Source organism: Carassius auratus, unplaced genomic scaffold, assembly GCF_003368295.1.
Source record: "Carassius auratus strain Wakin unplaced genomic scaffold, ASM336829v1 scaf_tig00014496, whole genome shotgun sequence".
Classification (NCBI taxonomy): Eukaryota; Metazoa; Chordata; class Actinopteri; order Cypriniformes; family Cyprinidae; genus Carassius; species Carassius auratus.
In genome coordinates, this window is record NW_020524502.1 from 59,119 (window position 1) to 71,838 (window position 12,720).

At 43.8% G+C, this 12,720-nt stretch overlaps 1 protein-coding gene across 1 annotated transcript; it reads right to left on the bottom strand.

The window, feature by feature from the left end:
• Positions 1-276: 276 nt before the first annotated feature.
• LOC113074396 (uncharacterized) lies at positions 277-9,824 on the bottom strand. The gene is made up of 5 exons (XM_026247229.1): positions 9,492-9,824; positions 8,211-8,351; positions 6,820-8,028; positions 5,898-6,679; positions 277-367 (listed from the first exon to the last, which is right to left on the bottom strand). Exons 1-5 carry the CDS (start codon positions 9,822-9,824, stop codon positions 277-279), a joined length of 2,556 nt encoding a protein of 851 aa, XP_026103014.1.
• Between the last annotated feature and the right edge of the window lie 2,896 nt (positions 9,825-12,720).

Consider the following 12,720-nt stretch of genomic DNA (forward strand, 5'->3'; position numbering starts at 1 on the left):
CAAATGTGGACCCCACTATAGAAACTAATGTTACGTTTTATATGAGCATAAATATTTGTGTTAAAAAGCGAAAAGCGAAAATGTTTTTCCCTAAAAACTTTATTTCCAGGTTTAACAAAAACACACCAAAAATCCATATTTTGAACATGTTTTCAGACCTTTGCACCCTACTGTACATCCATCTTTGTTTTGGTAAAAAATACCCACTTTGATAAAAGGAATTATCACACAACAATTCATAGGTACTTCCACCATCTCTCCCAATATTCCAGTAGTTCATAACTGGGAATTTAGCCAAGGGTCTTTAATACAAAATGCTCGAGGCAACTCAAGGGAGACCTCTGAGCGGCTGAGCTGCTCTAAAATCCTTAAAGGTCACCCACACTTTAAAAGAATTTATTTGAATATCTTTTAGAGACGCTGGTGAGGAAGGAGGTCTGCAAGGGCTGGTATAATCTCTCCTTTCATCCCTCTGCTCTAAAAAACTGTCTGTAATAGGGAGCTGTGTGACTCCTATAGTAAAGACGAAGTGAAGTGGAGAAATTCTTAGGCAGTATCTTCTCATGAAAGTCATCCTGTTTATTCAGGCTATTTTTAGAATAATAATAAGAGGAAGAAGAAAGAAAGAAAGAAAGAAAGAAAGAAAGAAAGAAAGAAAGAAAGAAAGAAAGAAAGAAAGAAAGAAAGAAAGAAAAAGGGTTTTGGAAGTGAGTTGACAGAACAACAATTAGCAGTTGTTAGCACAAAAAGTTGCTTTGAAGGTGAGAAATCCTTCTGAAATGTCAAAATTCTGTTTACATACCTTATTAACTTCTCAAATCTTCATTGCAAATGTTAGACAGCAAGTGCTAGTAAAGAAACACCAGCTTCACACATTATACATTATATCCCATTAACCCCGTGAAAGCTTTTTAATAAAGGCTAAGACTGCTGGTTACACTTCTCAATGCACTGGGGGTCATTCCGGATCACTCCACCAAGCAATATTTCACTGGGAAGGCTCTATGAAGGTGTGTTTCTAGGCAATTATTTGCCTATTCATTTGTATTTTTATCCCAGCTGGTCAATAAAAAAACAAAGGTGCTTAATGAAACAAATAGGTTCCAACAAAAAAGTGATTGTTAATAAAACATTTAGGGCAAGCGTAAGGATTATCCACGCTGTGTTTTCACAGCCTCCCGAGAGCCCGCTGAATTTCGCACAACGGCACTTGTCCCCAAAAGGGGTCTCACAATCAATATGCAGGAGCATGCGGTTTGGAGAGCCCGAAGGAACATGAAGCATGTGTATAAAATCAGCTCGGAAGATCAATCCACGACTCTCCACCCTGAAGATGAAAATACAAGCAAATTAAATAAATAAACAGCCTCTGAAACCCAAATACTACCGCTCAGAAAGTTTGAATCAGTGATAAGCATCTTATCTGTGTCTTTTAAAGTTCTTCAGTTAAATGCTAATACAGTGACACATTTCTCTCTCTGCACAGAGACACTGGTTCGCAGCAGATGGCTCTTATGATTTGGATTCCTTTATTAAAAAGTGAATCGCAATTTACTTTCTTCTACTGTGTCATCAACACTGTTTGCGTTTAATCATGAGCCATAAATCGCAAGTGTGGCAAATAAAATTAACAGGAGAACTGTGAAATGTCACGCCGGCCCAGTCGTTAGGGTTAATGAGCGTCTTTTAGTGGAACCTTGTGAACGTCACACTGATCTGCGGGACACCGAGACCCTTTCCCCCCTGTCCCCTGACATTTCCATCCCTTCGAATGCAAAGCGGTGAAAACCTTGCCCAGTCTGGCTGGGGAGGCTGTTAACCTTTCCCAACGCCTTATTCGGACCATCAAGGCCAGTTCTCTTCATTATCTTTTCCTTTTAAATTGTCAGATGATGTCCTTTCAGACTGAAGCCTCTGGCTGTAATGTCACCACATGGTCAATCACTAATCACCGTGTGCCCCGGGTTGACAGCCGCATACCGTACAGCTTGGTAGATGGTTATGGATGGGGCAGAGCATTACTCTGTCATGTGAGAGACAGCAGTATTGGGATATGATGATGAAGATGGGTTTCAAAACTTTACAACGTCTGCTGACCCTGAGGTTAGCAACATGGAGGTCCATGGCCAGGTGGCTAGCATGAGTGACAGACCTCATACATATAAATGATTATGGCCAGGGTCTTTCTTTCTCTCTCTCTCTTTTAATAAGAAACACATTATTTTGCTTTGAATAGTAATGGTCACTTCCAGAAGCAAATTTAAAGCATTTTTATATTTTTGGTTCATTAGGGCTTTCAGAGGATTCAAATATTTAATGTAATTATTGAGATCATAGGTCATTTGTAGAAAGAAAAGGGCTTTTATTCATTTTTATTTATTTGCAGTATATATCGTGTGATCCTGGACCACAAAACCAGACTTAAGCCGCAAGAGTATATTTGTAGCAATAGCCGAAAATACATTATTTAGGTCAAAATTACATATTTTTTTATGCCAAAAAAAACATTAAGAAATTAAGTAAAGATGATACTCCATGTAAATATTCACCGTAAATATATTCGATTTTTTTATTTCTTTTTTTTTGCGATAAAAAATCTTTAGCTACAAGAGGCAAGTCAGCTCCATTACCTAGTTACCCTTGTTGAGTCTTGTATTTAAAATGTTGTCCATTCCCATGTTTCTTTGTCCAGTGACTTCTATACAAGTGCTATGTATGTGTTCCTGCCTGCCCTGTGTTACCCTGATTGTGGATTAATAGAGACTGTTATTTGTGAAATCTTAGTTCTCCTCTCCTACACAATAGTATTGTGACAATGACTGCGGTTCAGGTTCACATATGTATATGAAAAGTTTATTTGTAAAAACTAAACGACACTTAAATTTAAAAAATAAATTTACTTAAAGAGTGTCGTGCATTATTCTCCACATATAGCACGATCTGATGTTTTGTCAAAATAGCTGGTATTGTCCACTTTCCTTGCAACCTTGCAAAAGCAGCACGTTACAATGGTGAAGATAATTATTATTTTTTTTTATTATTTATTGTGTAAGTATTGCGTGTATTCACAACCATATGATCACAACAACAACATTTGCCAGGCATGATGAAGTTTCCTGTTTTTTTTTATAATTAAAGCTGCATTTGGGAACTTTTGACGCTCTAGCGGTTAATAAACAGAACTGCTTGCGTCTTGCGGAAGAACATTGTAGCCGGAGCTACTTCTCTCTGTTTATGTCAATGAAGAATCACAAAGGTACTGGGTTACTCCGCCGCGGTACCCCCGAAGCAATCTAAAATAGTCTGAATATAAACACTTATTATAGGTGTACCCTAGTGATTCAGGACAAGCTAAAAACACGGTTTGGAAAATGGATTCATGGTGTACTCGCTTATTACGTTCATTTTTCTACATTTTGAACACAAAAAAAGTTATGGTTCACAGATTATCCGTCTCATATTCTACTGTCAGGACATAATGACAGGTTTAATAAATATGTAAAAAATATTTTTTTACAAAAGTTCCCTACAGCACCTTTAATTAAAACAACCCAACTGCAGTTTGATTTATATTACTTAGAATATTACTTATGTAACATGATTTCTGAAAATAAATGAAAATGTAGTTATGTTTTTGCAAATAAACTCTTCGTATAGTCTTTTGACTTTTTAATCTAAAGGTTGGAAGGTGATTTAACAGATTGCATAGTTCAGTAGAGCTACATCTGTCTATATATATACACCCCTTCAACTTAAATGCACTGTAAGAACACACAAAAGAAATGACACTGTCTGTCATATTAATCAATATTTCGAGTGAAAGTGGAGTACTTCATTGGATGACAGCCATTTGAGTCTTTGTCAACATGAATTCTAATTCACCAACCAATGGAAATGATTCCATTATTTACCTCATGCCTCTCTAAACCTGTTATTTTCTTTCCTTTAGATAAAAGTAAAATTTTTAAAGAGCAGAGTATTTTTTTCTCCACAGTCAGAGTTCATGGTGACCACAGCTGTTATACTCCCAAAAAATCACCTCACAAGTGTCATAAAACGGTTTGGAATATCACAAAAGTAAATATTTCTGTATATCTGTGATGACCATAGCAGATCCCAGAAGCACATTATAAACTGTGATTTTATTTGTTAAGGAGCTAGAATTAAGGACTTTTTATTTTTATTATTTTTCATTTATTTGTTAAATTTCCAGGTAGAAACAACCTGAGTTAATAATGTAACTGATAACCAAAGTTATATAATGTAAGCATGATATCAAATTTCTCATAAAGTGATACTGTATATGATTTGAGTCATATCCTCCACTCATAGAATCATCTGAATTTGTTGCACTGCATCCCTTATGATCCATGTAAAATAGATATATGTATCATCAATACAAACGTCTTTTTGTAGAGGAACTGCACCATTTCTTTGGGATGTGTGCAATATGCGTAAACAAGCTGACTCTTCCGAATGCATTAAACCTTAAAAGAATTGAATGCGAACGGAGCAGGTTAATGAACTGCTGTTTTTTGAGAGGAACATGTCGCCTCTGAATAGGCCGTCCGTCATTGTGAGTTATGGATAGCAGTGCATCACAGCGGCACGACAAAACCCAGGCATGGGCAACTCCCCTCTTTTATTTAATGCACTTTTTATAACCTGCATAAATAAGGAACCTGTTTAAGAGTGCACTGCGGGCAGAGCATGTGGCTAAGTGCTTTCCCTACTGCTTGCACCCTCTCTAGATGCTCATCACACAAGGGCAAAGGAGCACAGCTACTATTTAGTAATGCAAAGAAATAAGCCTAAACCACATTGAAATTTAGGGCACAAACAGTCTCTTCAAGGTGTACTACTAGTGGTTATCAACTTATTAATAAGCAGCAAATTAGGAGTTTATTAAGGCAAAAGTGCACACACAAAGTGTGTGTGTGTGTGTGTACATACAATACAATATTAATGTAACTTGCCATTTCTTTGTAATTATTAGTAACATATTGTCAGGAGGAAATGGGCAGGATTCAGATGCGGGTTTACGCAAGGCTTTATTTAAAGCAGAGGAGGCAGATCAGATGAGTCACGTTCACAGGATTACTCGTAGTGACTGGGAGAATAGTCGAAGCAGATGAATCAAACCGATGAGTAACGTTCCACAGTTATTTGTACGACCACTGAGACCGGAGGGATGACACTGAAGCTTCCAAGAGCTCTGCGCTGGGGAACAGGGGGCAGAGAAAACAGCTAAACACACTGGAGCCTGAGGACAAGACACGACAAAGGTGAGTGCCAAGAATAACTAGAAGATCGGAGCTATTGTTACGAGTAACAACAGTCTGACAATAGACAGAGAAACACGGGGACTGATAAGGGGATAAAATTAGAGGAACATAGAAAACAGGTGGTGAGTAATTAGGGTTCACAACACTGAAACAAGGAGGGCGGGGAAAACTCGAACAGGTAGACGCGGTGAGCTGACAAGAGACCCAAACACACACACAAAAGGCAGGTGATTAGCCCCGAGACCCGACAGTACCCCCCTCCCAGGAGCGTCACCTGACGCTCTAGGAAGGGGCCTACCTCGATGCCGCCGGAAGTCCTCAATCAACGAGCGGTCCAGAATGTCCCGGGACGGCACCCAGCACCTCTCCTCTGGACCATACCCCTCCCAGTCCACAAGATACTGAAACCCCCTGCCGCGGCGCCGCTCATCGAGTAATCTCTTAACCGTATAGGTAGGAGATCCATCCACAAGACGAGGGGGCGGGGGGGTGGGCCGACTACAAGCAGGATTAAGGGGGGAAGAGAACACCGGCTTGACCCTGGAAACATGAAACACCGGATGAACCCGACCAAAAGTGGGAGGGAGCTTGAGCCTGATCGCCACCGGACTAACCACCTTGGTGATGCGGAATGGCCCAATGAATCTGGGTGCCAGCTTACGAGAAGGCGCCCGGAGAGGCAGATCCTTGGTAGAAAGCCAAACCCGCTGACCACACACATAGGCAGGAGGAGAGGACCGGCGACGATCAGCTGCGGTCTTGGTTCGGCCAGAGGCTTGGACCAGAATCCTCCTGACTTTCTCCCAGGTGCGACGGCAGCGCTGGACGAAAGCCAGGGCGGATGGAACCGCTGCGTCGGGTTCCTGTGACGGGAACAGAGGTGGGTTATAACCAACAGAACACTCAAAGGGGGACATACCTGACGCGGCCACCGGAAGCGTGTTATGAGCGTACTCTGCCCAGGAGAGCTGCTTGCACCAGGAACTCGGATTGTTGGACGCTAGACAGCGGAGCATTCTTCCTAGATCCTGGTTGGCCCGCTCACACTGCCCATTGGTCTGGGGATGAAACCCTGAAGACAGACTAGCAGAGGCCCCAATCTGTCTACAAAATTCCCTCCAGAACCGGGAGACAAACTGGGGACCCCTATCAGAAACCACATCCACCGGAAACCCATGGAGACGGAAGACGTGGTCCACCACCAGTTGGGCGGTCTCCCGGGCGGAGGGCAGCTTGGGCAGGGGGATGAAGTGAACCGCTTTGGAAAAGCGATCCACCACTGTGAGAACAACAGTGTTACCCTTCGACGGAGGAAGCCCTGAGACGAAATCAAGGGCAATGTGTGACCAAGGGCGGGAAGGGATAGGGAGAGGGTTTAGCAGACCATCAGGAGGGCGATTGACCGGCTTACTTTGGGCACATGTGGGGCAGGCCAACACAAACTGTCTAACATCTGCGGCCATAGTAGGCCACCAGAAACGCTGTCGGATGGCAGACAACGTCCTCCGAATCCCTGGATGGCAGACTAACCTGGATGAGTGACCCCACTCAAGGACCTCAGAGCGCAGCGCAGCCGGCACCGGCAACCTGCCCGCCGGACACTCCCCTGGCACTTGCACCCCTCGACCGGCCTCCTCAACTCGCTGCTCGATACCCCATGAAAGAGCCCCGACCACCACCCCCTCAGGAAGGATGGCCTCGGCCGCAACCTCCCCCCCGGAGCACCGAACAGACGAGAGAGGGCATCGGGTTTGGTGTTCTTAGATCCCGGCCGGTACGAGAGGGTGAAGTTGAACCTGGCAAAGAAGAGTGCCCAACGGGCCTGGCGCGAGCTCAGCCTCTTGGCTGAACGGATGTATTCCAGGTTCTTGTGATCCGTCCAGACCAAGAAGGGCTGCACTGACCCCTCCAACCAGTGACGCCACTCACCCAAAGCCAATCGTACCGCCAACAGTTCTCTATTGCCGATGTCATAGTTACGTTCTGCAGGGCTGAGACGACGAGAGAAGAATGCACAAGGGTGGAGCTTCCCATCGTGGAGGGAACGCTGAGATAGAACTGCGCCAACCCCGACGTCCGAAGCATCAACCTCAACAATGAACTGGGCCTCAGGATCTGGAACCAACAGAACAGGTGCAGAGACAAAACGGGACTTTAAAATGTCAAAGGCTACCTGCGCTTCCCGGTTCCATCTGAAGGACACCTTAGTTGAAGTTAGGGCTGTGAGCGGTGCAGCAATCTGACCAAAATTTCTGATGAATCGCCGGTAGAAGTTGGCGAAACCCAGGAATCGCTGCAGAGCCTTCCGGGAGTCAGGAACCGGCCACTGGGCAACAGCTTCAATCTTAGCGGGATCTGGCTTGATCCCCTCCGTAGAAATAATGTGGCCAAGGAACGTAACAGACTCAGCGTGGAATTCGCACTTCTCCGCCTTGACAAACAACTGATTCTCTAACAACCGCTGGAGAACCCGTCTGACATGCTGGGTGTGTAATTGGAGAGAAGAGGAGAAAATCAAGATATCATCCAAATACGCGAAGACAAATTGATTGATCATGTCACCCAACACGCTATTGACGAGTCCCTGGAAAACGGCTGGAGCATTGGTAAGACCAAACGGAAGAACCAAGTACTCGTAGTGTCCCGAAGGGGTGTTAAATGCCGTCTTCCACTCATCCCCCTCCCGAATGCGCACCAAGTGGTAGGCGTTGCGCAGGTCTAACTTGGTGAAGACCCGAGCTCCCTGTAATAATTCAAAAGCAGAAGACATTAAAGGTAGGGGGTACCTGTTCTTAATAGTAATGTCATTCAAACCTCTGTAATCAATACAGGGGCGCAGGGAGCCGTCCTTCTTCTGAACAAAGAAAAAACCTGCACCAGCGGGAGAGGAGGAATGGCGGATGAGCCCAGCTTGGAGTGACTCACGTATATACTTGTCCATGGCCTCTCTCTCAGGACCCGAAAGGGAGTATAACCGACCCTTAGGCGGAGAAGCGCCCGGGAGAAGATCAATGGCACAGTCGTAGGGGCGATGCGGGGGTAGCGAGGTGGCCCGGGCCTTACTGAAGACCGCCTGAAGATCATGGTACTCCGCGGGGACACCGGACAGGTCAGAGGGATCCTCCTGAGGAACACAAGACACAGAGACAGGAGGAAAAACAGCACCCAAACATGACACGTGACAAGACTGACTCCAGGCTAAAACGGCATTGTTGACCCAGTCAATGTGTGGGTTGTGTTTATGTAACCACGGATGCCCCAGGATTAAAGGAGCCTTAGGGGAATCAATAATAAACAGTTCAATCAGCTCGCTATGGCTATCAGCAATATGAAGGCTTATCTTGGGGGTGATGTGAGTGATGGTGGTGAGGGGACGGCCAGCTAAAGACCATGCTGATACGGGACTAACCAGAGGAATAAGCGGTATTTTCCAACGTTGAGCAGAAGCAGCATCGAGGAAGTTCCCCTCAGCCCCTGAATCCACAAGGGCGAGCCCAGTGTGAGACCGACTCTGGAAAGAGAGTTGGAACGGCAGCTGAGTCCGTGCTGCGGGAGAGCTTGAATTAAGAACCGTGCCCACCAGGACTCTCCGCCTCACTGGTGGACCCTGGCTTTTAACGGACAGTGAAGGGCGAAGTGTCCTCCCCTGCCGCAGTATAGACACGCCCCCGATGACAGACGCTCCTGCTTCTGTTGTGGTGTAAGCCGTAAACGACCCAACTGCATGGGCTCCTCCTCCGAGGGCTGTCGGCCGGCAGAACTGGCTGAACTGGCTGAAGAGGACTCTAGGTGGCGCCACGGGGCGGGCGCTTGCCGTTGTTTGCGGCGGCGGCTGAGACGGCCCTCAATACGGAGCGAGAGATTAATGAGATTATCCAATTCCCGCGGGAGCTCTATGGCCGCGAGTTCATCAGAAATTTGAAAATCCAACCCCTCAAGAAAACGAGCGCGCAGCGCGCTCTCATTCCAGCCACACGCCGCCGCTAAAGTCTGGAACTGGATGGCGTAATCCGTGACAGAGCTCCTCCCCTGAGTCAAACGCGACAACTGGGCCGCCGCCTCGTCTCCCTGAGCTGAGCGATCAAATAACTTTGCCATCTCTCGACTAAAATCAGTGAAGGTAGCACAACAGGGAGCCCGCGATCTCCATACGGCAATTCCCCATTCGCGGGCACGGCCCGAAAGAAGTGTAAGGACGTACGCTACCTTGGCTTCCTCATTTGCGTAACGCCGGGGCTGCAGAGAAAACACCAGCGAGCACTGGGAGAGAAACGCTTGACAGGCGTTAGGATCGCCATCATAGACCGGCGGATTGTTGGCATGAGGTTCGGACTCGTGGGCCATACCGGTGTGAAGAACGGACCCCCGGTTTGTTGCCTCTCGCTGAAGGTCGTCCACCCGTGTGAGGAGCTCGGAGACTCGGGCACTGAGAGCGTCCACATCCTGCGCGGTGGTGTTGAGCTGGGTGGCATGCTGTCCTAACAAAACTCCCTGCTGCACGAGAGCCGAGCGGAGTGGATCAGATCCCGCTGAATCCATGATCTGGTCAGACTGTTCTGTCAGGAGGAAATGGGCAGGATTCAGATGCGGGTTTACGCAAGGCTTTATTTAAAGCAGAGGAGGCAGATCAGATGAGTCACGTTCACAGGATTACTCGTAGTGACTGGGAGAATAGTCGAAGCAGATGAATCAAACCGATGAGTAACGTTCCACAGTTATTTGTACGACCACTGAGACCGGAGGGATGACACTGAAGCTTCCAAGAGCTCTGCGCTGGGGAACAGGGGGCAGAGAAAACAGCTAAACACACTGGAGCCTGAGGACAAGACACGACAAAGGTGAGTGCCAAGAATAACTAGAAGATCGGAGCTATTGTTACGAGTAACAACAGTCTGACAATAGACAGAGAAACACGGGGACTGATAAGGGGATAAAATTAGAGGAACATATAAAACAGGTGGTGAGTAATTAGGGTTCACAACACTGAAACAAGGAGGGCGGGGAAAACTCGAACAGGTAGACGCGGTGAGCTGACAAGAGACCCAAACACACACACAAAAGGCAGGTGATTAGCCCCGAGACCCGACACATATAGGCAATTTCTGAGTGATTGTTGTAGTGTAATTATTTATTTTATTTTATTTTTGTATATATATATATATATTTTTTATTATTATTATTTTTTACATTTTAGCATGGTTTCCCCCTCACTGCTGTCCATGAATTATATGCAGTTCATCCAACTAAAATAAATTCAAATGAGTGCAACATTTAATGCCATTTTGGTCAATTTAATGGTTTTAATTATTATTATTATTATTATTATTATTATTATTATTATTATTATTATTATTATTATTATTATTGTTGTTGTTGTTGTTGTTGTTGTTGTTGTTTTTGTGTTTGATGTTGTTGTTGTTTTTTCATTTTATGGACCAGGGTTGACGAACACTGAATTGTCCTGAATATTAAATGTTGAATTAAATTTAATTGTAATTCAGTGAACTCCACTTCATATAATTTCAGTTCAGCTGTAGGGTATTGAATTAAAAGGAAGTTAATCCTGAATTTTGCTATCCTGAACTCTGGTTGCCACCCACCAGATTGGATCTGCTACTCTCTTTTATTTTCAGCAGCAATCTGAGGTTGCTATTTGAACATATCAGCTAAATCACCTTCACAGGGTTCTAATGGGACATTGTCTTACGCTGAGCACCAGGACACACTCTTACGGCTGTCTTATTATAGCTCTGTAGGCGCATTCCTGGCCAAGACAAGGGCTAAATCAGGAGAGGACGACAGCTCAAGAGTATCAGATCTCTAAAGTGACTCATCCGACCTACGCAAAGAGTCTCAGAAGGTGGGAAAAGAAGTCAATGAGCTTTGGCACCATGCCCTTCACCCTTTCTCTCATATGTGTCTGTCTTTCTCACACACTCTGTGTCTGTCCTTTCTTTCTCTCACTCTCTCTCAGCTCTTTCCTTGCTTTGGTCACTGAGGCCCATGTCAGCCATTAATCTCACTTGGGCGGTAATGGCGTCTCCTTGTTTTACTAGCCACAGTATGAAAAAGTAATGACTCGCTTCCCATCCGTTGTTTGGTCTTGTTGGTTAGGTTTCGTGGGCGTGCGTCTACTGAGAAAGAAAGACAGAGGGGTCTATAATGTGAAACTCACTAGTTTGTTTCCTCCCGGGATCTCTAATAAAGCATTTACACTTAACAAATGTACCTGAGCGCTAAACATCCGCCACATGCTGAATCTATAATTGCTCTGTGCTGTTGATACTATTTTTTACACTTCAACTATTACACATAATTACCTTCCCCTCCTCTTCATACACAAATTCAATGAAGATACAGAATCATTATCATCCTATTAATATAGAAAACCACTTCTATGATTGTATGAGCATGAGACATTTAGTTACACAGTGCACAACATAGTTAAATATCCGTTAAAGGTCTTGTTTAATGGAATTGGTGCAATGTATGACATACTGAACAGTACATTTCCAGTGGTTAAGATGGTTAACAGACGTTTTCTTGTTGAAATATAGAAAAGGAACAAGATATGAGGCTTAAGAAAGGATTGATTCATACCCAGAGGTGGAACAAAAAGAGACCTAAGTCAACAAACCATTTGTTTTCTTATATTGAACATGCACATCGGCTTTGTTCCAAAACCTATAGAATGCCAGCTTGCTGTCTACTGCCTTCTAGGGCAGCATCCTAACTGAAATGAAACATGTAATTAGATAGATTTGGAAGCAACTCTCTGGAACACACACATACAGTAGTCTGAGACTTGAATTGCTGTTGCTGTTCCAATCAAATTGGCCATTTGCATGTTGAAATGACAAAAAAAAAAATGCACACAAAAGTTAGCAAATAGTCATTATTATAGAGAATTTGAATATATACTATTACTAATTACTATAAAGCAGTATAATAATTTTGTTACAGCCTTACATTCGTAGTGTTTAAATGTATAAATGTAAAAAAAAAGAAAAAAAAAAAAAGTAGGATTTGGACTTAGTGGTCTAGTTTCTGATTTCTGAGGCTAATGTTGTACTGTATATTCTCATAGAGGTAAAATTAAAAAGTAAGAATATTGCTTCTTTCAGCTTTGATATAGCTTTGCTTCAAACCATTTGAGTGTGAAAAGTATAAAGAATTCAACACATTTTTAATGTTGTTGTGTCAGGGCAAATTCATGGCCTGAGTAGATCCCCTTTGAGTACTTCAGCAGTCAGCTGGGAACATACCAGACTTTTCATTGTTACCTTTTAAGTTTAAAGTCATGAATTACCTTCTGCATCATTTCTCCAGTCACATAACATCTAAAATATAGAATATATATATATATATATATATATATATATATATATATATATATATATATATATATATATATATATATATATATATATATATA

Bases quoted from the DNA above. Each gene is read 5' to 3' on its own strand.
- LOC113074396 (XM_026247229.1), bottom strand. From the start codon at position 9,824: ATGGATTCAGCGGGATCTGATCCACTCCGCTCGGCTCTCGTGCAGCAG. The intron at 8,029-8,210 runs GTGAGTCACTCC...GAATTATTACAG, and splicing joins GGCCATGGACAAGTATATAC to GGAGCTCGGGTCTTCACCAA. The intron at 6,680-6,819 runs CCAGGTTAGTCT...CCGGTCAATCGC, and splicing joins CCTTGAGTGGGGTCACTCAT to CCTCCTGATGGTCTGCTAAA.